Source organism: Diadema setosum, chromosome 8 (genome assembly GCF_964275005.1).
Source record: "Diadema setosum chromosome 8, eeDiaSeto1, whole genome shotgun sequence".
Classification (NCBI taxonomy): Eukaryota; Metazoa; Echinodermata; class Echinoidea; order Diadematoida; family Diadematidae; genus Diadema; species Diadema setosum.
In genome coordinates, this window is record NC_092692.1 from 8,457,808 (window position 1) to 8,484,503 (window position 26,696).

At 40.4% G+C, this 26,696-nt stretch overlaps 1 protein-coding gene across 1 annotated transcript; it reads left to right on the forward strand.

Annotated features, from left to right (window-relative positions):
• The first annotated feature begins 4,167 nt into the window (after nt 1-4,167).
• LOC140232001 (N-acylneuraminate cytidylyltransferase-like) lies at nt 4,168-25,189 on the forward strand. Its single transcript, XM_072312153.1, has 8 exons — nt 4,168-4,334; nt 9,093-9,245; nt 11,147-11,305; nt 19,336-19,474; nt 19,949-20,136; nt 22,976-23,062; nt 23,990-24,127; nt 24,987-25,189. The coding sequence occupies exons 1-8, from the start codon at nt 4,184-4,186 to the stop codon at nt 25,187-25,189; spliced, it is 1,218 nt and encodes a 405-aa protein (XP_072168254.1). The 5' UTR covers nt 4,168-4,183.
• Nucleotides 25,190-26,696: the final 1,507 nt, after the last annotated feature.

Sequence of the window (26,696 nt, forward strand, 5' to 3'; positions counted from 1 at the left end):
CATTCTCCTGATGTTGCTGCCAGTAATTGCCAGCAGTTTTCACCCGGTGCGCTCCCCTTTTATTTCCAAAGTGAAATAATACAGCCACAAACGGCAGTCTTTGGACTGTAAAATGTCAACATTTTCAAGCTCGCTCGCTCCGCTCGCTCGCATTTAACCGCTATGCCATTCTCCTGATGTTGCTGCCAGTGATTGCCAGCAGTTGCGCCCGGTGCGGCTCCCCTTAATTTTCAAAGCGAAAAAGTATAGCTACAAACGGCAGTTTTTAGACTCTAAAATGTCAGAATTTTGAAGCTCGCTCGCTCCGCTCGCTCGCATTTAATTGCTATGCCATTCTCCTGATGTTGCTGCCAGTGATTGACAGCAGTTGCGCCCGATGCGGTCCCCCTTAATTTCCAAAGCGAAAAATATAACTACGAACGGTAGTTTTTGGACTGTAAAACGTGAAAATTTTGAAGCTCGCTCGCTTCGCTCGCTCGCATTTAATCATTATGCCATTCTCCTGATGTTGCTGACAGTAATTGCCAGCAGTTTTCGCCCTGTGCGCCCCCTTTATTTCCCAAGTGATAAAATACAGCCACAAAGGATCAGTTTGGGGGACTGTAAAATATCAACATTTTCAAGCTCACTCGCTTCGCTCGCTCGCATTTATTCGTTATGCTATTCTCCTGATGTTGCTGCCAGTAATTGCCGGCAGTTTTGCCCGGTGTGTCCCCCTTAATTTTCAAATTGAAAAAATACAGCCACAAACGGCAGTCTTTGGACTGTAAAATGTCAAAACTTTCAAGCTCGCTCGCTCCGCTCGCTCGCATTTGACCGCTATGCCATTCTCCTGATGTTGCTGCCAGTGATTGACAGCAGTTGCGCCCGGCGCGGCCCCCCTTAATTTCCAAAGCGAAAAAGTATAGCGACAAACGGCAGTTTTTAGACTGTAGAATGTCAAAAATTTCAAGCTCGCTCGCATTTAATCGCTATCAAATAGCGGCCATTCTCCTGATGTTGCTGCCAGTGATTGACAGCAGTTGCACCCGTTGTGCCCCCCTTAATTTCCAAAGCGAAAATATAGCTACAAACGGCAGTTTTTGGACTGTAAAATGTCAAAATTTTCAATGCAAGAAGATTTTCATACCCCCCCCCCCCGTTTGCTTCGCTCCCTCACATAACCGCTCCTCCTATAGGTCAAATCCTGTCTACGCCGGTGATAGGTCTCATTATTTAGTAGGCCTTCACAGTGATGTCGCACAGGCGGAGCAAGAGCTGAAATACCACGATTTAGTCTTTCACTAATATATTGTGAATATTTCATTTTCTTATTTTTCTTTAAAGAAAAGAAAAGAAAATTTTCACCAAAAGTGTGCACCAGATCGCTGAATTTCAGGTCTGAAAATGCAAAATCTTCCTCGTGTGGGAGAGGGATACCCCCCCCCCCCTACACACCTTCCCCCCGTTCGGTCGCTCCGCTCCCTCTCACAGATATTTAAAAAAAAAAACAAAAAAATGTCTTCATACTTTTAAGGTCTGATTTTCCGCCGAAAGTCATCTGACAAGCAAAAAAAAAAAAGCAACAAGAACAAAAAGTCTTCATATTTTTGCTGCCACTTTCCTCCCACTTTATATTTCATGCAAAAGATTGGGACATCCGGTCCCTGTAAAGTGTGTGTGTGTGTGGGGGGGGGGGGGCACCAAGCTTCTTCCCCCCCCCCCCCCCCCCGGGTCCGGTTATGGGCTTGTAATCGTGGTGATGGTGACCATCCCCCCCCCCCCCACTCCTCAGTACGGATTTACGCCGTTGGTCATCAACACCGTTCAGTGTAATTTGTTTAAGATTTGTCAGAGTATTGGTTTCTCTGCTTAAGACCACAATAAATTCCACAAATCCATACATGGAGCTGTCGATTTATGTACTACATGATGTGAAATTGTGAAAATCGTCTGGAAGCGTGGAATGCGACAGAGCAGAGTGTTGGAAGCTTGTGTATTTTAAAGAATATTCGGGAAATGTTCATTCAAAAGAAGTGAGACAAGTGTGGTTTTTGTAGGTTGGAAAAAATAAAGACATTAAATGAATGAATGAATAAATAAATAAATAAGATTTTGTAATTCCGATCAAACTGATTTATGATCACTAAATGAGACCACATTATTACGGAATGACCATCGACAATCAACATCATACGCAAAATCTTCAAGAGGACCTAAACAAAATTGGTGACTGGGCGAAAAAATGGATGATGGATTTGAACACAATTAAGTGTAATTGAGGTTTTGACAATATCCAGGAAAAGAAGTAGGGTGCAACACGTGTATCATCTAAATAACGCCCCTCTTGAATCTGTTGAATCCGTGAAGTACCTGGGTGTAACCATCACTTCTGATTTGAAGTGGACCCAACACATCAATAATACTGTCAATAAAGCCAATAACGTGCTTGCATTTCTAAAACGCAATCTTCGCATAAAATCGTCTGATGTTAAAGCCACAGCTTGCAAAACGTTGGTTCGACCAATTGTTGAGTATGATTCCACAGTTTGGGACCCATCTATACCAAGAACCTAACCAACCAAGTGGAAATGGTCCAGAGAAGATCTGCGCGATTCACTTTAAATCGCTACCATAACACCTCGAGTGTCACCAAAATGCTACAAGAACTTAATTGGACCACTCTGGAACAGCGCAGAGAAAATGACAGGCTAATCATAATGTACAAAATACACAATAATCTCACTCCTCTTTCAGCACAGGACTATTTATCATCAAACAGGCTACTCAGTTAACGAGAGCCTCGCAACCACACTCCTATCAGGTACCATATTCGAGAACTGAATCGCATCGCCATTCGTTCTTCCCAAGAACTGTAAGGAACTGGAATTCCCTGTCGTCAGAAATTGTTTCAGCGCCATCTGTGGGATCATTTCGAAACCGTCTAATGGTTGATCACAGTGGCTAGTTTCTTTCTTTTTTTTTTTTTTGGTTTTATTTCGTCAAATTTTCCATGTGCTTGTAAATATCTGTAAATAAATTGCATTATAGCACCAGTCTGCAAGAATCTTCAGTCTATTGAAGGAGGCAGACTTTGCAGAAGAAGAAGAAGAAGAATCTGATTCGTGTTAATTTCACCCAGTGGTCATTTGGTTAAAGGGTTGGTATAGTATTGGTTGAGGTGAGGAGTCATTTTTTTTTTGTTTTTTTTTTTGGTGCTAGATAATTACAAACAACTGTATATGAAATGCTAAAGAGCATACAATTTTTTTATTACGTGATGATGAAAATCGGTTTTGAAATGGCTGAGATATCCAAAAACAAAGAAAAACAAAGCGATCCTAATAAAAGGTGGGTCCCATCTTTTATTAGGATCGCACTATTTGGGATATATCTCAGTCATTTCAAAACCAATTTTCATCAAAATTAATAAAGGTTGAATTGCTCTTAGAATTACATGCTCTTTCATATTTCGTAAGAGGTTTATCTAATTACCTTAAAAAAGATGTTGGAAACCTGAAGCCCAATCTCAACCAAAACCATTATTATTATTATTATTAATATTTTATCATCGAGTATTCATTAAGGAACAGCGTGGCGACTGTTAAACTGTCGTCGCGTTCGTATACGCTCGATCTCATCTGCGTCTGGTTCCGTTTTTTGGTTTTTTGTTTGTTTTTTGTTTTGTTTTGTTTTGTTTTGTTTTGTTTTGTTTTTTAGGTGTTTTTTTTTTTTGGTGGTTTTTTTTTTGGTGTTTTTTTTTTTTTTTTTCTTCTTTTTTTTGCTACCTGCACGATCATGGTACGAGTTCTCAGTACAGTTGCACTGTCCTTATAAATCACGAGTGAAGGAGTCTGCGTGGTTTATGTATATGTACGCTTCGGCGTTCCATAAATAATATGCCTCACGCCACTACTGGAGTGACGACACCTCCCCTGCCTGGGGAGATCAGTGGACGACACCGTACGTACCATAGAGCAGCTGTATTTACATATCGCCGTATAATAGAGCTCTATGGTACGTACCGACTACGCGACCGCACCGTCGTACCGCATCGCGCACCGCGGTACGAAAACTGACGATCGATGCCATATCGCTATAGAACAGACAAACTCCAACTAACGTTAGTCCCACCGACCACCCTTAACATTTCCGTTTAAACTCGATTTTGTATGACCGCTAGTTGTGATTGTAGTACCCAACAATGGCTGGAAACGAAGAATCCGAATCTGGCCGTTTCGCCGCTCTTATTTTGGCAAGGGGTGGTAGCAAAGGCATCCCTTTGAAGAACATCAAGACACTGGCTGGTCAACCTCTAATTGCATGGACCCTGAGAGCTGCTGTGGATTCTGGAGGTAAGTGGCCTAGCTAGCGTAGTGAGCCGGCGCGCTGGAGCGTTAAGGGCGCTCCGACCCAAACTGCCCTGCCCCTGCCCTGTCGCACGGCGTCTTGTCGGGCTACCTGCAGTCGAGTGTCAGTCCGTTTAATATGACTGACGTTTTCTTTCACTGCATACATTACCGGTACTGAACTCCAGTACATTTACATGGCAGCTCAATCATTTCTCGGCAATCCTGGCTTCAGTTAGATCTACTTACTCATGATAAAGAGTAAATTTAAGTTTAGATGCCAAGTTTCTCAAGTCTCAACTATTACTCAGTACGGGTAACTGGTTGGGCGTGATCAGTGAGTTACTGCGACCCTCTTTTCGAGACAGCATAATTTAACTGTTACAATTAACAGTTAAATTTACAAAGGCTTAATAGGGATGGGGTGTAGCAGGTTGTGGTGGTGGTGTCCCCCTCCCACGGTATACCGGGGCGGTAGGGAGAGGTGGTTTTTTTTTTTTTTTTTTTTTCATGCTGTGTTGGGATTAAAATGAGCAGGCCTAATGTTAGGCCTACAGTGCAGTGTATCTAGATCTAATTAATTGGGCAATTTGGTGTTTAAAGTTACTCATAATGTAGGCCCCTATTGATTTTAACTTGCATAATTCACATCTGTTTTTGACATGGAAAATGGTTTTGAAGGGCATCATTTTGAACATTTTTCCCAACATTTTCTAGTTATGGGTGAATGAGTCAACAACTTATCGTAAATGTTTGACTCTTTACTGACATGACTTAGAGTCTAGTACATGTACTACATTTAGATGACACAATTTTTATAAAGTTCTCCAGATTACAGGCTGTAGATCTATTTATAGCTGTTTCATGTATGAAACCACCATGTAAAAGTATCCTCTTAACTAACACAAATAGATAATTTTGGAAAATATTCATGTATGTGTTTCATCTTGTATGAAAAAAAAAAAAGAATGATAACCTAGGTTAAACTTCTTTCATTCCTTTTTTTCTTCGAGTCAAAAGGGGCCTGAGCTTTCGATCCTAGCAGGGACAGCAATCACATATATATCAAAGGACTAGATTCTACACACAAGAAGAACAGTCAGGGGAGGGCTAGGGACAAAGGATAAGGATGAATAGGGTATTTTATAGTGTATAGTGTATTAAATATACACTTTGATATGTTTGATAACTTGCATATTGTTGGTTGACTTTTACTTTCATTTTGTTGCCTCTTCTTGGAACACCAGGTCAGGGCTTGCTGCTTGCTCAGTACTCTTGCTGTTGCTATTTCACTCTTTTTCCTTTTGTTATCCCTCTGCTGTTCCTCATCTTGTTTGATCTTGCCTCCTGTTCATCCTTATCCTTCAAAGGTTCCTCCCTCCCCCCCCCCCCCCCATGATCCTGGGGATCATCACTGACCCTCCTCTACCTTTTGTCTGTCCCTCCTCCTTTAATCCCCCTGCATTTACCTGTTGGGCTCCTTGCCCCTGACCTCCAACCCTCCCCTTTTGTTTTCTTTGCTCTGTGTCCCTAGCCCTCCCCATGACTGTTCTTGTTGTGTGTAGTCCTTATATGTGATTGCTGTCCCTGCCTGTTTGTCATTTTGCCTCTGACGAAGATTCTGCTGGGATTGAAAGCTCAGGCCCCTTTTGACTCCATTTTACTCCATTGGTTCGCCACTATTGGATTTTTAAGCAGTTTTTCAGCAGCCTTTTTTGCTTCCTTTTTTCTTGTTAAACTGTTCAAGAGTTCTTCTGGCATTGCAATGATGACTTTACTGAAATAGAGAAAAGGAGTTCTAATACAATTAGCTATTTATCATTACCCATATTTATTTTATTGACCAAGAGAGTGAATGTATCATATATGTAATGAGAAAGCTTCAAGTCTGGAAAACCAGTATTTCGATACCGGTATTACAAATTTACTGTAACATTTTCTAGATTCACTGTTTCGGTTTGTTAACAGTAGACTCTAAATTGATTCCAGCCAAGGGTGATCATGAAGGGGAATTCCCTGTAAAACTTGGGTGGCTGCAGTGGTAGAACCCAACCAAAGTGTTGACCATATTCCCCTCACCTCTCACAAGAATGACTAGATTCTGTGACCTAAAGAACCTAAAAAAAAAGAAAAAAAAAAGAAAAGAAAAAAAAAAGAGCAAACAAACACACACACACAAAAGAAAATCCCATTGTACTGGAATTCTTTAGAAAAAAAAAATCACCCTGCTGACAAAAGACAACAACAGCAAAAGTACTTTGTAAAATGACTTGTTCTTTTTCTGGCTCATTTTATTTTGTTTTGTTCTTTCACCAGGGTATCACCACTATTTCATTGGTCCTTTAAATGGTTTAGTTAGTATAGGGTTCATTGTCTTTGATAAATACAAGCTCATTCAAATGAAAGCCCAACTCAAGCAAGATTACCCCCCCCCCCCTTCACAGGTATTCCTATTTTTTCTATTCCAATATGACTGAGCAATTCATGAGAAATCCCTTATATTACCCGTACACTGTGATGGCATCTTCAAGCATTCTCTGGCACGGTGAAAGCATCATGTGAACAGAACAAAACTTATTCGCTGTCATCCAGAAAAAAGATAAGAAAAACAAAGTACTATAGTCTATAAGAATTGCCAGGATTGATGCCAATCCTAGTGAATCTAACGTGACACCTATAGATTTAATTTCAGTTTAGTGAAGAGGGTGTGTCCAATGATCTTTGTAAAGGAAACCACACAATTGGGTGCATTGCCCCTATGTGGGGGCGCTGTGGCATAGTGGATAAGACTCCCAACTCCCAAGCGGAGAACCCAAGTTCAATTCCTGCCCTGTGCTTTATATGTCCTTGGACAAAATGTTTTTACCCACTATGTCCCTCTCGACCCAGGTGTAGTATAGGTACCTGGTACCGTAACTGGCAACGCTGGGGTAATGATAATGGCAGGGCCCTCTGGTAGAGCAGTGGCAACACTGAAGAGACTACACTGGATAAATAAGATCTTGCTATTGTCATCAAAAGAGGGAAAAAACATACCATAGTCAGTTTGATATCACACTCCAGTATCACAAAGTCTTCATGACCCAAAACCTTACATGCAGCCAAGCCTGATTGCAGCAAGCAATCCATAGAGAGAGAGAGAGAGCTCGTTTTGATTCCCTTTAAAGCGTTTCACGTGTTGATGAACCTGCCTTTTTAAAGTTGGTGTGTCCCTTTTGCAGTCCTGGGGCCCGTTTCATAAAACTTGTCATCAGTGACAAATTGTCATAGATGTGACAAGCTACTGAAATCCTTGCATCTGATTGGCAGCTAGAGCAAATTTGTCATAGAAATGTAGTGCCAGTTGTCACTGATAACAGTTTTATGAAACGGGTCCCTGAATATCAAATTCCTTTCATAGGCTGGTATATTGTAATGGCAGGTAATTCAGACATTTCCTCAGGATAATAAAACAGGAAACTCCTTTATAAATGGTAGAGAGGGAAGCAATATGAATTTATTTGGGCCCCACCCCCCAAAAACAAAACAAATTCCAACCATTTTTGTCCGTATGAAAGGGGAGCTTATTATGAAGTGATGTGGGGTCAGTTTTTCAAAAACTTTATGGTGTATTAAGGTAGAATTTCATACACCATGCAGGGAGAAATTTGTCAGCCATGGAAAATATTGTGATGTTGCTTAGGGGATGTACAACCTTTGTTATAGGCCACCTGCCCATGACGATTGCTTGCTCAGTCTGCCTTTGTATGAACTTTGGTAAAAACAGAATTTAGCTCAGTCTATTGACCGATTCTGTGACGCGCTATGTGTATTTTTGGCATGGGCGCAGCCATAGTGGGTGTATCAGCCGACCCCCCCTCCGCACTCCCCCACCCCTCTCCCTACATTAGCACGCGCGCAGAATGAAAAATTGCTTTAGCCAATAGGCGTCTCGTACTGAGTGCGCGAATGCTTGCTTAGTGCGCGAACCTTTGTTACAAGTGCGTGTAAACATGTTGCCCGGGGGTGGGGGAGAGCAGGGGGGGTCGGCTGATACACCCACTATGGCTGCGCCCTGTGCCGTAAAATGTCTGCTGCCCTCAACGAACCCGAATCGGTCAATACTTGCAAACGCAGTACTTAGTGTTCCCAACCAGAAAGATTTGGCAGGAAATTTGCAAATTTGCAGGACACATCTCATTAGATCAGATTTGGGGAAAACATGTTTTTCAAATTCAAAGATAGCCAAGGTACTCTGGTTTAAGAACTTGTTGAAGACGTACAGTGCATGTGTCTCCAGAGAAAACTATAACATGGCTAACTTCATGAACAAGACACTTTTGATAGCAGTTACCAAATATGTACTGAAGCTCTGAATGGCAAAACTTGCTTGTGAAATGAAATGAAGAGAAAAATGATGCAAGAGAATTTATTTGTCCTTTTGTGCCCTCCTTGCTTCATTGTCGTCCATCCTTCTTTTGCTATTCTTCCTTTCCTAATTTGGCCTATTGGGTCGTTTTAGATTTCTTCTTCCAACAAATCATTCCTCATTTTATTGTTTTTATTTCTGTATCTCTCTTTCTCTGTCTTGTTGTCCTTCTGCTACTTTTTCTGCTTACAAACTTCTTCTTCTTTGCACTCCTGTCAGTTCTTTGTGATCAATTATGACACCTCTACTGATTCTGCTAAAATGCAGACAGTAAAAAAAAAAAACCCATGCACAAGGAGAGACAAGCTGATGTTTTTTTGTGTTTTGGATTCTTCTTGAATTTGTGTACGTTGTAGAGTTTGACAGTGTGTGGGTGTCGACAGACCACGACGAGATTGCACGAATTGCGGAAGAGTGGGGCGCCAAGATCCATCGCAGAAGTCCGCATTCCGCCCGTGACCAGGCCACATCCATCGAAGCTGTGCAGGAGTTCCTCAACGAAAACCCAGGTTTGTAGAGACTTCCAAGCACATCCCTTCCCCCCCCCCCCCCACAATTCCAGCAATATTTTAAGATTATAGCAATCGTAACCATTCGCTGTATATGAACCAGTGCTGGCATTTGTTAAAGGGATAGTACAGGATTGGTGGAGATGAGAATAGGGTTTTTTATTTTTTGTGAGATACCAAGAAAACACTTTTGATATAGTTCAGAGCGTACCATTTTAAGAGGAATTCAAAGTTTATTTGATGAAAATCGGGTTTGGAATGACTGAAACATCCAAAAACAAAGTAAAACAAAGCGATCCTGATAAAGTGTGGGTCCACACTTTATTAGAATTGCTCCTTTTTGGACATTTCAGCCATTTCAAAACCAATTTTCATCAAATTAACGTTGAATTCCTCATAGAATTACATGCTCTTTCATATTTCATAAGAGGTTTCTCATTATCTCACCAAAAATGTTAGAAACTTGAAATTAGGTCTCAACCAAAACTGTACGATCCCTTTAAGGAGCGTTAAGGAGCTTTCTCTAATGGAGCTAATAAGGCAAAGTGAGCAGAAGGCCGACTGCAAAACTCATACCCCATATAGACCAGGAACCAAGTAACTTGCTGTCCACCCAAGTTTCAAGTAGACGATTTTTTGCAGACTTAGTGTTTGGTATAGAAACTGGACAGAAATACAGCTGACTAAGATCCATTTGTGACTTCTAAAACTGACCATATTCTCTGAAGTGACTGTTTAATAATGATGTTATGTTTCTACAATCTGGAACTGAAGTTAAATGTGGTCTGTGATTGATTACAATTGTTTCCGGAAAATTATGAATTTCAAACCTTGAATTAAAATTCTGACATTGAACCTCTGAAAGTCTGAAATAGTGTAAGACAAACAATGGGGATAAATGTTTTTGTATTGTGTCTGACCTCTGTTTGTGGTCAAAAGTGCTAAGAGGCAAGACAGAAAGTTGTGTGAGCATGGTCACCAAACTTTCTGTCCTAAAGCAACAGCTCCTTATTGACACTGCAAGACATAATTGAATCGTGGAGGCAAGCTTTCTTTCTGAAGTCTAGTCAGTAGCTCATGATAACTTCCCATCATTACATGTATTTGTTGTTCAGTTTTCTTGGATATTTATGCCTGCTGGACTTTTTCTGTTCAAAGGATATTTTGTGGAATGAAGCATTTCCTTATTTAAGCCTTCTGTGTAGCTTTTGAAAAACAGCTAGAAAATGAAATTTGCAACAATCTTTATTGATCATGTAGGTAGAGTTTATGTGGAAAATTATATATTGTCATCACCATGCCCTGTGAAAAAAAATGGCTATATAGATTTTTGTCAAACTAATGATCACCAGGGACTCCCAAAAAAAAAAAAAGAAAAAAAAAAAAGAAGAGAGAAATGCTGCGAATACCACAAACTTCATACACTGCTGGAAGTGTATATTTTTTTCAATAAAGCTTTGTTGTTGAAAGTGTCTCATTGCCTGTCAGGAAATGCATGTGACCTTGCATGTGCATACTTTCATTTGACAGTCATTGGTAACACTCTAATAATTTCTGTAATTTTGTTATTCAGTGGTCCAGTACTTCTTTTGGAGAAACAACTACAATGCATTAATATTAATGGGTGTGTGTATGAGGTGTAGAACTACTGTAAAAGTGGATATTTTCGTGCGACTAATTTTTCGCGCTCGGCTTGGCAAGAAGAGTTTTGCGTGTTTTTAATTCTGCGGAATCAAGACAGCCACTACTGAAACATAGAGCAGGCAAAAATATTCGTGTGTTTTTATTTTCGCGCTAGGGCCTGGTACTCTCATTTCACTACATTTTCTCAACCATGATTTTGAAATAAAGGCACTCATTTATTCTTTATATGTTTCAATCTAATCTTATTTTGTGGACAGAGGTGACACAGGTTGGTCAGATCCAGTGCACATCTCCATGCCTACACCCATTCCACCTCCAGCTAGCCGGTCACATGATGAAGAACCTTGGCTACGACTCCGTCTTCTCTGTGACGAGGAGACACCTCTTCAGGTGGACAGAAGTCTCCAAAGATGATGGTAAGATAATGTGATGTCATCAAAGGATGGAGGGCATACTGTATAAGCCGTCATATTCGCGTACACGAGGAGGTCGCAGGCATTTTCACAAGGTGTTGTTTTCGCGAATTGACACGATGCTATCGTAAATCCACTGACACTTTTGTGTGTTGTTATATTCGCGATCCAACTGCAATTCGCGAAATTCGCGAAAATTAAACCCTCGTGAAAATAACAGCCTATACAGTAGTTAGTGCTTTATAGCAGCCTACCTACCCAACCGATCATAGTTCCTTATATTCAGGTTATAAAATAGAGAGTGGCAGTGGGGCCACCTCCAGACCACTAAGGGTTCCTCTTAACTCCTCCATTACCATGGCAACCCATTTGTGCACAATGTAACTGGTGGTATAAAGGGGTAGACCAGAGAGGCAAAGTCTTCCAGAGTTTTTGTCTAGATCCTGAGCATTTTCTCTTTGCACTCACACCCTTCTCTCGGTGTGTACAGAAATGTTCATATTGTACAGCCTTCTGTTACATCACTTTCCAGATCATTACACAAACTGTTGCAAAACACTCATACACAATAGGCTGCTATTTTAAGCAGTAGCCTCAATTGCATAATTCATTGTAATTCAGAAAGAAAGAAAAATACTGAAAAGGTATTGTAACCAAACAAAGCATTTCACAGTTCAGAGCTCAGAGGAATTTTTGCTGATTTACATTATTCTACATTTTTATGTACTGAAAACAGAGGGGGTTTTTAAGTCATTGTCCCATATCTAAGAAAAAAAAAGAGGAAAAATCCAAAGATGTATTTGGAATTCTTGAAAAGTGTGTGGGCTGGTTAGTATGTTTTGTAAAATAAACTTGGAGATGTGAACATGTATAGTGGGAACAATATTATTCTGTTTGATCTAATTACAGACTTTGTTTGTTTGCTTGCCTTGTTTTGTTTATGCATTCATGGAAGCTTCGTATTTCAGAGAACATTGTATCATCCATGTCCAAAGTTAATGCTTATATTTAAATTTATTAAAAAAAAAAAGGTCAAAATAATGATGCAGATTTAGACATAACAGATAACAAATAAAAAAGGAATGATTTTGTATTGTATTGATATGCCATGGTATTCTCAAAGATAGTTTGATGTGACTTAGTATTCTAATGTCACAGTCTGCTGTGATTGCACAAACTTGTATGCATGCATTGAAATGGCATCAACTGAAAGCAAATTTCCTCAACATGCCTCATGCATGCCACTGAATCCATGATCGGATGCCGTCATTGACTCTTAAAGGCGCATAGTCCCGGTAGTGCAGAGGGCGCTATTGATGATTCTGCTGATCACCGTTAGCATTGATACGAAGATTGCCGAAGTTGAGCTCTCATCAAGAGTAAAGCGCATAGGTGTTGCTAGGTAACGTTGTCTTCGTTGTCTCCTCTGCGCATCACGCAGTCTGTAGTAATGCCAGGGTGCGTGCATATGTGGTTCTTATTATGACATCACAAAAGAAGTTTGCTAAAGCTATCATCCCCCACAGCCAATTCGTGAGCCGAACTGTAATCGGACCACTGACTACAGTGGATCGGACTTCTTCGGACTCGGGGAAGTGGGTCACAACGTAAGCGCTAAAGAGGAGTCAATAGCGTAGGTCTCAATAGGAAACTTGCGCCGTGTGCCCGCATACGCATTTGACTAAAACCACTGGGACCATGTGCCTTTAAGGGATGGTACAGTGTTGGTGGAGATGAGGATTGGGCTTTTAACTTTTTGCGAGATACCAAGAAACCACTTATGAAATAAAACAGAGCATACCGTCCTATGTAAAGAGGAATTCAAAGTTTATAGGATGAAAAATCAGTCTTAGGATGGCAGAGATATCCAAAAACAAAGTATGAAAACAAGGTGATCCTAATAAAAATGTAGGTCCCACCTTTTATTAGGATTGCTCTGTTTTGGATATCTCAGCCATTTCAGACCAATTTTCACTAAATGCTGAATCCCTCTGGGAATTACACGCTCTTTAATATTTCATAAGAGGTTTCTCATTATCTCACACACAAAAAAAGAAATTAGAAAATGGAAGTTAGGTCTAAACCAAAACTATACGATCCCTTTAATATGATGTTACATCAACACAAGCGAACATGCATCTCATTAAAAGAGCCATTTTCAATGATGTGTCGAAGCACTATTCCAGTGTATATTGTTTTTTTCTCTGCACACACACGTGCACATGCACACACACACACACATTTAATTACTTGACGTTGAGTTGAAGGACACATTGTCAGCCGTGGAAAGGTACACAAAGACATTTCTATCTAAAGCCAGCCTGATTTATGTTGCATTGTAAAGTTAAGCCAACATTTTTTTTTTTTAACATTCAGTGTAGTAGCTTTCGAAGGGAAGGAAAAAAAATGCCCACAGTGCTACGTCAACAGTGATGGAGAATATGTTCCCAACTTCCTTTTAAGTCATAAAAGGCATTCCCCTTTCTCATTCTTTTCTCTTTGTTATGTGCTGTGTATGTGCATGCATGCTTGTTCAGATGCCTTTTTGCGTTCAAGCAGTGTGTGCATGGGAGTATAACTGATTTTGTTTGACTGTTTTTCTATGTACCTACCCCCACAAGCATCTGTTTCTATAGGTTCCCCCCACATGAATGTAACATACACTAGACTGATGTAAATTTATTTTGTGTCATGGAATATTATTATAGTCTTTATTGGACTGAATTTACAAAATATGTGTTCTTACTTTTCATTCATCTCTGTAGGATGTTACAAATAAGAGCATTATCAATTTGTGAGGAAATTAATTAATGAAATGAAATGAAATTTCTGTCAAAGAATAGCAATACCTGTGTGATCTTGGTAGCAAATTTGTGTAGTTGTGATAAACCATTTTTCTCGTAAGTTCTAACTTGGCCTCTAGATTGGATGCACTCATGCTACAGTTGTACCATCTGGGGCAAGCCTTTAACAAGCTTTCTAGTCAGAAACAAGCGAAAATATTATATGACGGGTCTTATATACATGTACATAGTAGTCAGTCATAGGACATGATGCAATCATGTGACTGATACAGCAAGGGTTAAAACCATTAAATTGCCTCCAGTGATGTCACATTATTGGTAACCCCAGAAGTTGTCTGGCTACTGCTGAGTAGAATTAAATGATGTGCAATTATCTAAACTATATAAACATTGCTGTGTCTGTTGTATTATTATGCTTGACAGTCCTTTTTAAAGTGAAAACATAGTTCTGGCAAGGGTTTGAGAACCCGTCTTGCACCATTTCATATTTGCTTGCAATATTTTGAAAGAGGCTACCAAGAAACTTACCTGGCTGACGCGATTTGCCTAGAAGATGAGTTGTTTTGGAGTATTTTGAAATCAAGAGTAAAAGTCGGTATACCGACTTTTATTCCAGAAGGATCCAGGAGAACTCGGTCTCAGGGACAACTCGGCCCTATTTCAAACAAATAACACGCAGTTCGAGATCGCCGTATTCTATACATAGGCGCACATTCATTTTGTATACATGCAAAAGAGGTTCTTTGATGCGCGCATTGTATCAATGCGGCCCATAACTGCGACCAGCTTAAACGCGAAGTACTCCCATAGCACAACACTGTACAATCCAGAAGGACAACTTGGCCCGCCGTCAAAGCGAGGCCGAGTTTTCCCCGAGTCTGAGTTTACCTGACCCTGATAGGGTAAGTTCTGAAATACAAACCTTTTTGGTTAATATTTCGCATTTTCGTTGTTATCCAACAAATATCTTGTTATTAATGTACAGACTTGTTATTCCACACAATTCTTAGGCATATGTGATTATATACGATTTTGCAGGCGTACCAGAACTATTGTGTATTCTTCCCTGCACACAAATATATTCCCTGGGTGCTGTGCCCTAAAAAACAACATAACTCCCACAAGGTTGCCAAGTGGATACATCTCTCACTGTGTACTATTAAGAGGTATGCTATAAACATTTGATAGCATCAGTCGGCTGGTTTATTGGTGCAAATGAATTGATTCCGGCATTGAATAAGAGGAAATTGCAATCTGAGTGTCAATATCAATGTACACATAGACAAATGATAGTTTAATAGTATGTGATCTTTACTGGTGTTTGCAAATGGTGGCAATTCCATTCATCATGCCATGTAGTGGCTTAGGATCAGTAAAGCTCATAGTGTGGGTTGAGATCTGCATGCAGTGTGCATGCAATGCACACTCATGTTGATGAGAACATGAGGAGACAAGGAAAAGTAGAAATTACGCGGTGCGTAATATATGTCCCCGCCAGAAGTAGCATTCAGTAGCAAAATGTACAACATAGGTAAAAAGATGAAGGTCAAAGGTCAAAGAGGTCAAAGGTCAAAATTCTATGAAGAAGTTTTGAAGCCCTCACCTAGTGCCATCACATAAAGCAAACGGAATCGAAATCGGGTTAGAAATGGCGAAGGAGTAGCATTTTGTAGCCAATGTACAATATAGGTAAAAAAATCAAGGTCAAAGGTCAAAGAAGTCAAAGGTCAAAATTCTGTGTAGAAGTTTTGAAGCCCTCACCTAGTGCCATCACATAAAGCAAACGGAATCGAAATCGGGTTAGAAATGGCGAGGGAGTAGCATTTGGTAGGAAAATGTACAATACAGGTCAAAAATCAAGGTCAAAGGTCAAAGAAGTCAAAGGTCAAAATTCTGTGTAGAAGTTTTGAAGCCCTCACCTAGTGCCATCACATAAAGCAAACGGAATCAAAATCGGGTTACAAATGGCGAAGGAGTAGCATTTTGTAGGCAATGTACAATATAGGTCAAAAATCAAGGTCAAAGGTCAAAGAAGTCAAAGGTCAAAATTCTGTGTAGAAGTTTTGAAGCCCTCACCTAGTGCCATCATATAAGGCAAACGGAATCAAAATCGGGTTAGAAATGGCGAAGGAGTAGCATTTTGAAGCAAAATGTACAATAAAGGTCAAAGGTCAAGGTCAAAGGTCACAACTGAAATTCTGTATGGAAGTTTCAAAGCTCCCATGTAGTGCTATCATATAAAGCAAACAGAATCAAAATCGGGTTAGAAATGGCGAAGGAGTAGCATTTTGAACATTTTGATCACACACGGACGCACACACGGACACACGGACACACGGACACACGGACGGACGGACACACGGACACACACACGTACGGAGCCCGTTTCATAGTCCCCTGCTCGAACTCGTTCGGCGGGGACAATAAGTCTATAGGGTCAATGTAGAGGTGTATGGGCTTGTTATATAGTGTTTATGAGCATTGCATTGCATTTCATTTCATTGTCCCCGCCGAACGAGTTCGAGCAGGGGACTATGAAACGGGCTCCGTACGTGTGTGTGTCCGTGTGTCCGTGTGTCCGTCCGTGTGTCCGTCCGTCCGTCCGTGCGTCCGTCCGTGCGTCCGTGTGTGATCAAAATGTTCAAAATGCTACTCCTTCGCCATTTCTAACCCGATTTTGATTCTGTTTGCTTTATATGATAGCACTACATGGGAGCTTTGAAACTTCTATAAAGAATTTCAGTTGTGACCTTTGACCTTGACCTTTGACCTATATTGTACATTTTGCTTCAAAATGCTACTCCTTCGCCATTTCTAACCCGATTTTGATTCCGTTTGCTTTATATGATGGCACTAGGTGAGGACTTCAAAACTTCTACACAGAATTTTGACCTTTGACTTCTTTGACCTTTGACCTTGATTTTTTGCCTATATTGTACATTGGCTACAAAATGCTACTCCTTCGCCATTTCTAACCCGATTTCGATTCCGTTTGCTTTATATGATGGCACTAGGTGAGGGCTTCAAAACTTCTACACAGAATTTTGACCTTTGACTTCTTTGACCTTTGACCTTGATTTTTGACCTAAATTGTACATTTTGCTACAAAATGCTACTCCTTCGCCATTTGTAACCCGATTTCAATTCCGTTTGCTTTAAGTGATGGCACTTGGTGAGGGCTTCAAAACTTCTACACAGAATTTTGACCTTTGACTTCTTTGACCTCTGACCTTGATTTTTGACCTGTATTGTACATTTTGCTATTAAATGCTACTCCTTCGCCATTTCTAACCCGATTTCGATTCCGTTTGCTTTATGTGATGGCACTAGGTGAGGGCTTCAAAACTTCTACACAGAATTTTGTCCTTTGACTTCTTTGACCTTTGACCTTGATTTTTTACCTATATTGTACATTGGCTACAAAATGCTACTCCTTCGCCATTTCTAACCCGATTTCGATTCCGTTTGCTTTATGTGATGGCACTAGGTGAGGGCTTCAAAACTTCTACATAGAATTTTGACCTTTGACTTCTTTGACCTTTGACCTTGATCTTTTTACCTATATTGTACATTTTGCTACTAAATGCTACTTCCGGCGGGGACATATATTACGCACCGCGTAATTTCTACTTTTCCTTGTTTCTTTCAGTGTATGGTAGTTCATGTTGTTGCTGCATAATGGCTTTAGAGCCTGTGAATCTGTGTGTATCTGTGCTTGTAAGAGTATAATGCCTAGCATTATTTCCTCTCCTCTTTGCTGTCTGCTCTGTCAAAGTTTATTGTTGTGCCAGCAGTAATGGGGTGTTCAATTCAATTCAGTTTAATTTTATATCCAATATCACATGAATTCTTTCAAATACAGTAATTACAAGAAGTCGGTGTAATACAAAATAATAAAAGCGGAAAAGGCAATAAACAAGTGCATTTATAACATATATTAGGCTGTTGTGACAAATATGAAAGACAAGCTCAAATAACTGAAGCACAACAACAGCAACAACAACAACAAAAACAAAGGTATTGGAGCACTGAGAAGCAGTGGGGGGGGGGGGGCACCAGCCCCTTTAATTGTTTTTTTGTTTTTTTTTTTATACCAAAAGTATACATGAAAACGCACCATGACCAACATTTTTTTTTTTCTCATAAAAAAATCTCTCTACCGCAGGAGGGGAGATACCCCCCTCTGTCACCCTCCCCTCCTCACTCGCTTCGCTGGCTCAGGCTCGGTTGCTTAAACTCCTGCGCTCTGCGCCACCCTTTACAGAATTCCTGGATCCTCCCCTGCACCGACAACCAATGAGCCAGGAAAGAAAGAAGTTAACGACACAAAACAGCAAAGCAGCATGCATCTTGCATTGTGATAAAAATCACCACATGCCGTGAGGATTTTATTCAATGCCCAGCATTATTTCAGCACTTGCGCAGACTACTTTGTCTGAAGGTCAGAGGTGAAATTCTTCCCCTCTCCCCCTCCTCCATTGATGTAGCATAGCCAAAAAAGCCCAGTCTGATGAGGTTGAATAGGAAATACACTGCTTTTTTGCTGTGTGAGATTCCACGTTGTAGTCATTACATGCGCAGAGCAGTGTTCCTGCATGCATTTTAGGTACCTCTGAGAGTGGATGATTAATTTTATATCATTGTGCGTAATAGAAGAATGAATGCAAGTTGATACTTTGTTGTTGTTGTTGTTTTTTTAATGGCAGAAACACTGGTGTTTTTATGGTGTTATGGTACTTGACAGAAATTTAATCTGAATTTGATCTTGACCAAAATCAAAAACAACAAAACAACAAGAGGAAACACCTGCTGAGGAGAGCCCAGCAGAAGAAACCTAGCCTTGACTTCAATTTTCCTGCCTGAAGCTGTCTCCATATTAGGTTCTCTTTTTTTTTTTTCTGTTGCTGTAGAATTTCCTGCCATAGCCACAAACATTTATGAATGATTTCAGCAGGCCATATCAATACAACCCCCCCCCCTGCACACATATATGCCAAAAATAGTGTAAGGAAATGAGTGTCAGTGAAACTGTATGTCATGCTCGCTCATAATTTCAGTGCTATAAATTGATGAGAAAAATAGATCAATGTAGCACAATAGAAGACTTTAATGATTTACATTTTTTTTTTCATGGTAATTCAGTGTAAATATAATTACAAATTTGTTGACCTTTCGACGGATATAGGTAAACTTGTATTCTGTGTGTATTGTTTGTGCTTATTTGAGCAGAAAAGGGCACCAGCCCAGAAAACCTGAACCCGGCGAAGCGCCCTCGCAGACAGGATTGGCCTGGCGAGCTGTATGAAAATGGGTCCTTCTATTTTGCGACGAGGGAACTTCTTATGCAAGGACTCTTCCAGGGAGGAAAGTGAGCAGAGACAGCTGTGTCTGATTGATTGATTGATTGATTGATTGATTGATTGATTGATTGATTGATTGATTGATTGATTGATTGATTGATTGATTGATTGATTGATTGATTGATTGATTGATCGATCGGTCGGTCGGTCGGTCGGTCGGTCGGTCGGTCGGTCGGTCGGTCGGTCGATCGATCGATCGATCGATTGATTGATTGGTTGATGTTTGGTTTGTTGGTTTGTTGGTTGGTTGTTTGTTTGGTTGGTTGGTTGATTGATTGATTGATTGATTGATTGATTGATTGATTGATTGATTGATTGGTTGTTTGGTTAGTTGGTTGGTTGGTTGGTTAATTTGATTTGATTTGATTGATTGATTGATTGTGGATTGATTGAATTTTTGATTGATTTTTATTGATTGATTTTTTTGCTTGTCTGTTTGTTGTAATGCATACTGACACCATGACTTGTTATTTACTCTCCAGGGTTGGCTACTGCGAAATGCATCCCGAATACAGTGTCGACATTGACACCGACATCGACTGGCCAATCGCGGAGCAGCGCGTCATCAAGTACGGCTACTTTGGCAAGACTAAACCCCAGGGCGTGAAGCTGGTGGTGTTTGCATCTGACGGAGTTCTCATAGACAACCAGATCAACTTCACTGCAAAAGGTCAGGATAGACACTCCAGGCCCTGTATCATAAAACTTGTTATCAGTGAGAAGTTACTATTGACCGATTCTGTGACGCGCTATGTGTATTTTTGGCATGGGCGCAGCCATAGTGGGTGTATCAGCCGACCCCCCCCTCCGCACTCCCCCACCCCTCTCCCTACATTAGCACGTGCGCAGAATGAAAAACTGCTTTAGCCAATAGGCGTCTCGTACTGAGTGCGCGAATGCTTGCTTAGTGCGCGAACCTTTGTTACAAGTGCGTGTAAACATGTTGCCCCGGGGTGGGGGAGAGCAGGGGGGGTCGGCTGATACACCCACTATGGCTGCGCCCTGTGCCGTAAAATGTCTGCTGCCCTCAACGAACCTGAATCGGTCAATAGTTGTTATATGCTTCTGAAATCCTTGCATCTGATTGGCTGAGGGCAAATTTGTCATAGAAATGTGGCAGTTGTCACTGATAACAAGTTTTATGAAACGGGCCATTGCACAAATTTAAAAATTTGTGTTATTAGTAGGATCCTCCATCTTGATTTTTTAACTTATTACTATACAAGTACACATCACACACACTTCTTTTTTTTTTTTCAGTGAGAATATAAATGAAGAAAAACAGTGCTGCAATAAACATGCAACATGTGTTCATGTTGATTTATAACCCACCAACTGCAATCAAAATTTGCTACAGTAACAGGAATAAATGAACAAATATCAGGCTTGCCATCTGGGTCATAGTCTATAAATTACTCTTGTATACCTTCTTATTCCTCACATCAACCGCATGATTTATTGACCCAGCTGTACTAATCTTTAGCACTGTGTGCCAAGCAATAAAAGTGCCTGTTTCTCTACTGAAAGTTGCCGAGTTCTGTATCACATGTAACTTGTCCTCTGTAAGTCTGACATACAAGTTGACAAGAGAACAAGTAATCTTGTTTCTTTCTTTATTTCATTAGCATCATTTTCATTTTTTTTTTTCCACTGGGTACAGACATCTCCTGTTATAATGAGGTCCTCAGGACCAATAGTGTTCTTTTGTGTTATCGAAATATCATAGCCAAAGAGTGTAATATGCAGAGATATATACTGTTAAGCAAGACATGTTCGTGGCAAAAAATTTTCAGAGAATGCCACTGGCGTTCAGTGCATAATGTAGACAATAACTTTCGCATGCACTTTAATTTTGTGAATCTTGGCTCTCATGAAATTCGTGAAATTGAAATGCATGCAAACATTTTGGGTTTTACGGTAGATGATAATTTTTGGACCTTCATTTTTTACTTTGTTGTAGAAAACAAGAATTTCTTTATAGCTATGGTCATTATATCGGCAGTATACTGTGTCTGTCCTGAACACAGGCACAGAAAGATGAAGATAATAAAGTTCATTATTTTTCATTAAATGTCACCCGACAGCAGTCCAGATGAGTAATATTATTTTGTATAAAATCATAAGTAAAGTTTGTCAGCTGTTTGTAACAATTTGGAAGCTGTAAATGAGTTTGTAGGTAAAATAAATTGACATGGTTTATTCTTACACCCACCCACACACACAGACACACTCAGAACTATATACTGGTATACAAACACGGCAAACACATGTGCATGCACACACACACACACACACACACACACACACACACACACACACACATATGTACACACACATGCAAACGCACACTTAAAACATACTCAGGAACTGGCTCTAGTTTACCTATATAGCTGGTTTCAGCCTAGTGTCAGGCAGGAATGTTACCAAAAACTCCGTCCCATGTAACTAGATATGAAGTTTATCACCTCCCTCTCCTTTCTCACATTTCAAGTTCACCGACAAACTCTGATTTCGAAATGAATGTAACATGCACACATACATTTCTCAATTCAGTAGTGTAATCCACAATCACGAAATCATCCACTTGTGAAATTATCGGGAAGTCCCGATTTCCAAAAATTTAGACTAGCTAAATGTATGGTGTATACAGTAGTTCTCACCCAGATACTTTTTCCGACAACAGATTTTAACCCTGGCCGGGGGGGGGGGGGGGGGGCCTCCGAGGCCCCCCCTCGACGTTCCGCGCGATGTATCGCTAACGCGAAAAGCTATCGCCGTGACGTTTCGTGACTTTTTTCTTTCGAGTCTCCCGCATCTTTTGACACCAAATTTGCGATACCCGGGCGCGCGGTTCTGAAGTTGCGCATGAATATTTACGTGCATATCAGACCAAAAATTGCTCAAAAACGTGAATTCGTGTACAATTTCAATGCAAACTCTGCTTACAGGCAAATTTCATAAAAGCATGATTATTTTGAGGTTTTATGGACTAAAATCAATTAATAACATATTTTCTTGTTCGGAACAATGTCGCGGACAAGTTTCATCAAAAAAACAATGAAAAACATAAAGTCGAAAAAATAATGAAATACATAAGAAATTCAAAAAAACAATAAAATACTTAGGAAATTTTTTCTGATGTCGTAATTTTTTTTCTCTTATATTTGCTCAGGACACTGAAAAGAATATTTCCACAAAAAATGTGCCCATTTTGAGCTTTATTTAGTGATTTATACCAAATTGTCTGATTTCATGCAGCATTACGCATAAATTAGCATAATTTAGCATAAATAATAATTTCTTTAAAATTTAACTTCATGGTACTTTAGATTACATCATAGGCAACGTGTGTGCCAAATTTCGTTGCGATCGCGCAGTCGACGGCCGAGATCTGGAGGGGGGGCCTGGGAGGCCCCCCCCCCCCCCCCCCGGCTCTGTGATCTACCTAAATAGCCCGGCCTACTAAGTTAGGGTTAACTGAAAATCTTTTTGTGCATGTGCTTTGGCAGGGGAGGAGTTCCGGTCGTTCAACCTGAGTGACTCCATCGGCATCAAAATGCTGAAGGACAAGGGTGTGAAGATCAGAATCATCTCACGTGAGATCAGTTTAAACCACTCCCTTCCTCCTTTTGTGCCAAATTATCAGGCCATTGCACACGTGGGCACAATGGCCCGAGGAGGCCAGCCACTTTCCCCACGAGTGCATGCAAATTGACAGCACAACTACTCTTTATTCTAAAACAAAAAATGAAAGATGGGCAAGTCATGGGATTAGGCAGGTCAATTACTATTGTGAAGAGGAGAAAATTGCCTTTCATTTCCATGCATAAATCACTTGGATTAAATGCATTCGGCAATTAAAGCATTCAGAAAAAGTTCCGGGGATGGCTGCATCACTGCCTTTGCAACTATGGGATATATCTCATGTGTGGCTTCTGTAGGTATTGTGCGGACTATGGGGTGTCCTTGTCTGGCCCAATTTGGGTTAAGTTTCTACCCGCCAGAGATGTGGATCTAATCTAATGAAGTAATATGTGTGGCCCACCATTACAGGGCAATGTAAGTTTCTTCAAAGTAATTTTGTTGTTTGCTTCTTGTTGTTGTTGGGGGTTTTTTTTTGGGGGGGGGGGGGAGGGGGAAGGGGGTTCATTACTTTACACATGGAACCTATTGAAACTGATATGAAATGCAAGGTTCTGTATTCTACAAAATGGAATCATTCTCAGTCGTCACTGGCTAATGTGTCACAATTTTTTTTTTTTTTTTTTTGGGGGGGGGGGCGCATTACACTTTACAGCGTGGAACCTGTTGAAACTGATGTGAAATGCAAGGATCTATATTCTACAAAATGGAATCATTCTCGGTAGTCACTGGCTAATGTGTCAAAATTTTTGGTATTAGATTTTTGATAATTTAATATTAGAGAAATTGCCTCTTCTGCTCCAGTCTGTATCTGTAAGTGGTTGAATGATGCCTCTCACTTTCTTGTTTCTTTCCCTCTTTGTTGTTCTCCTGCATCTCAGAGGTGAAAGATGCCACCACGGTGAACCTAGCCAACCGCATCGACGTCACCCTGGCGACGGAGTCCAAGGGCAAGTTGGCCCTGCTGGACACCTGGAGGAGAGAGCTGGAATTAGAGTGGAGTCAGGTGGCCTTCATGGGTGAGGATTTTTAGTGGTTTTAACTCACCTGAGCCAATGGGTCTAGTTAAAAATTTTGAGATCCTTTCACCCTAGGTCCGCGACCTGCCATGCGTGGTAAAAATGGGTCATGGAGTTATCAAGAAGAAGCTGAAAATGTGAAAAGTTAACACACGACGCGTGATGGATGACCCACGCCAGATTAAACCCAAAAATGAAAGGAATTTTTACAAACTGTCCTCTCTAGAACCAGAAATTATAAGGGATATTTAGTTCCATGAGTTCGTACCTCCCCCTGTCCCCTGGGCCCCGTTGATAATGATAGTAGTAATGATAATACAGACATTTATAATGTGCAGCATATCCACTCCAAGGTGCTGAAGGCGCTCACAATTAATGATCTTTAAAGGTCATTAAGGAATCTTATAAAGATTTTCTGTAGAACCAGAAGTGATAGAGCTTTAATAGTTCGTGTGATGAGTACTTACATACATTGCTGACTTTAGTTTCAAGTTAATTCGGGGGCAGAATTCACCATACTTGGCAGGTACTATCCCCAGGGTGATAGGATCCTTATTTGTTCAAATGGGCTCCATGCCCCTGCTTTGGTGTCCCAGACAGCCCAGAACCCACATAGGAATATCTCAATTCAAAATGTCATCTCCAATATTGTAATTGCAAACAACAACAACAACAACAACAACAAAACATAACAATTGGTAATGGGATCACTATCGCTGGGTGCTAAATTTTGGTGGCCGTGATCGCAGCGTGTAAATACAGCTTCCAAACATGAGATGCTGCTATACAGCATGGTACCCTGGGGTACCACATGGTGCATCAAATGTCAAACTTTCATATCTCACATGCAACCCTGCAGGATGCGACCACATGGATCTTGACTGCATGAAGACAGTTGGCATCGGGGGAGCCCCGGCCGATGCCCAGAAGGACATCGTCACCACCTCCCGCTTTGTGGCCAAGAAGACTGGCGGTCAAGGTGCGGTCAGGGAGTTCTGTGACCACCTCCTCTTGGTCATGGAGAAGGCAAAGAGTGCTGCCGAGAGTCAACTCATCAACTGAGACATGGTCCAACAGTGCACGCAAAGGAATACTACTGTAAACACTCAAATTTCCGTTGGTCCATTAATTTTTGCACATTTTGTTCTAATTTTGGATGATACTGTGATAGTTGAAATTTTCGTGCATTTCGCGCAACCAGAAACTAGCACGAAAATAAAGGCACACAAATATTTTTGCTTGCCATATGTTCCTGTGCGTGCTGTCTTGATTCCGCGGAATTAAAAACATGCGAAACTATTCTTACGCGGCCAAGCGCAAAAAATTAGTCGCGCGAAAATATCTACTTTTACAGCAGTGCAAATTCTAAAACCCGCAAAAATATCTTCTCAATCTTCTCTGCACATTATAAATGGGTTTGACAATCATGCAGCGTGAAATCAAGATCCCGCTAATATGTTTTTGAGCTGGTCAGTGCTAGCACAAAAATATGGACGTTTACAGTAGAAGGCAGCTATTGCTTTGATCGATTTGACCCTTTGGTTCTAAAGCTAAATAAAATTGAGGAACATGAGTGTTTTGATAGGTTCACAAATGTGTTAAAGTCATCAGACTTGAAGATTTCTAATGATGTAACTTCTCTCACTTTATTTCCACAAATCTACTATCACAAAATCACTGAAAGTGAGTATTAAAACAGACAGTCACTATGAATAAACTAAACACAGTCTTTAGAAAGTCAGCAGTGAAGTTTAATGCAGAAAACTTAACAATCAAACCTTATTGGAATGTACTTCATTGGAAGTGAAAATTTTTAAGTGTGTCTATATAATGTTAGTCTTTTAAAATACAGACAGGAGTTTGTCAAGACATGTATCTTTTGATATTTGATCCAAGATCAACATTTATATTCTTTTTTTTTTTCCTTAGATTAGTCTGTGATTTCATGAGGGTAGCATGACGGTGGCATGTTTAAGATGTGGTGTGATCGATATTTCTGCAGGTATTAACCCGCTGAGGACGAGTCCCGAGCATACTCGGGCAAGTGTCTAAGGGAAATGAGTGTTAAAGCAAAATCAGCCTGTCCTCAATGGGTACATATATAAGTGCATTCTCTACAGTGAGCTGTACACACCTCATATTATCTCTTTTTTTTGTGTGTGTATTTGCAAGTACAATATTATGATAAATGCTTGACAAAGAATAGAGTGAAATTTATCACAAAAGTGCACTCAATCAACAGAAAGCAAGTGACACACATTTCTAATCTGTTGCATTTACGTCCAAGTAGAGGACGTATTGTGATTGTGGCTTTGTGACGCTTGGCATGTAGACTAGAGGGAAAAAATGTGCTATTAATTATGATCTCTGAGACTTTTTAGAGTGAGTGAATTTGACTGGCTGCCTGAAATACCTTTTGTTGAAATCATATTGCTTTCTTTTTCTTGTTTTTCTGTTCTGCTTTTGAGCTCTGTATTCATACGCTTATCATTCCATCTCCTGCTATGCACATTAGTGTTTGATTGCATAGTAAGAGAAACATTCTGCAGGTTGCAATCTGGGTATTGAT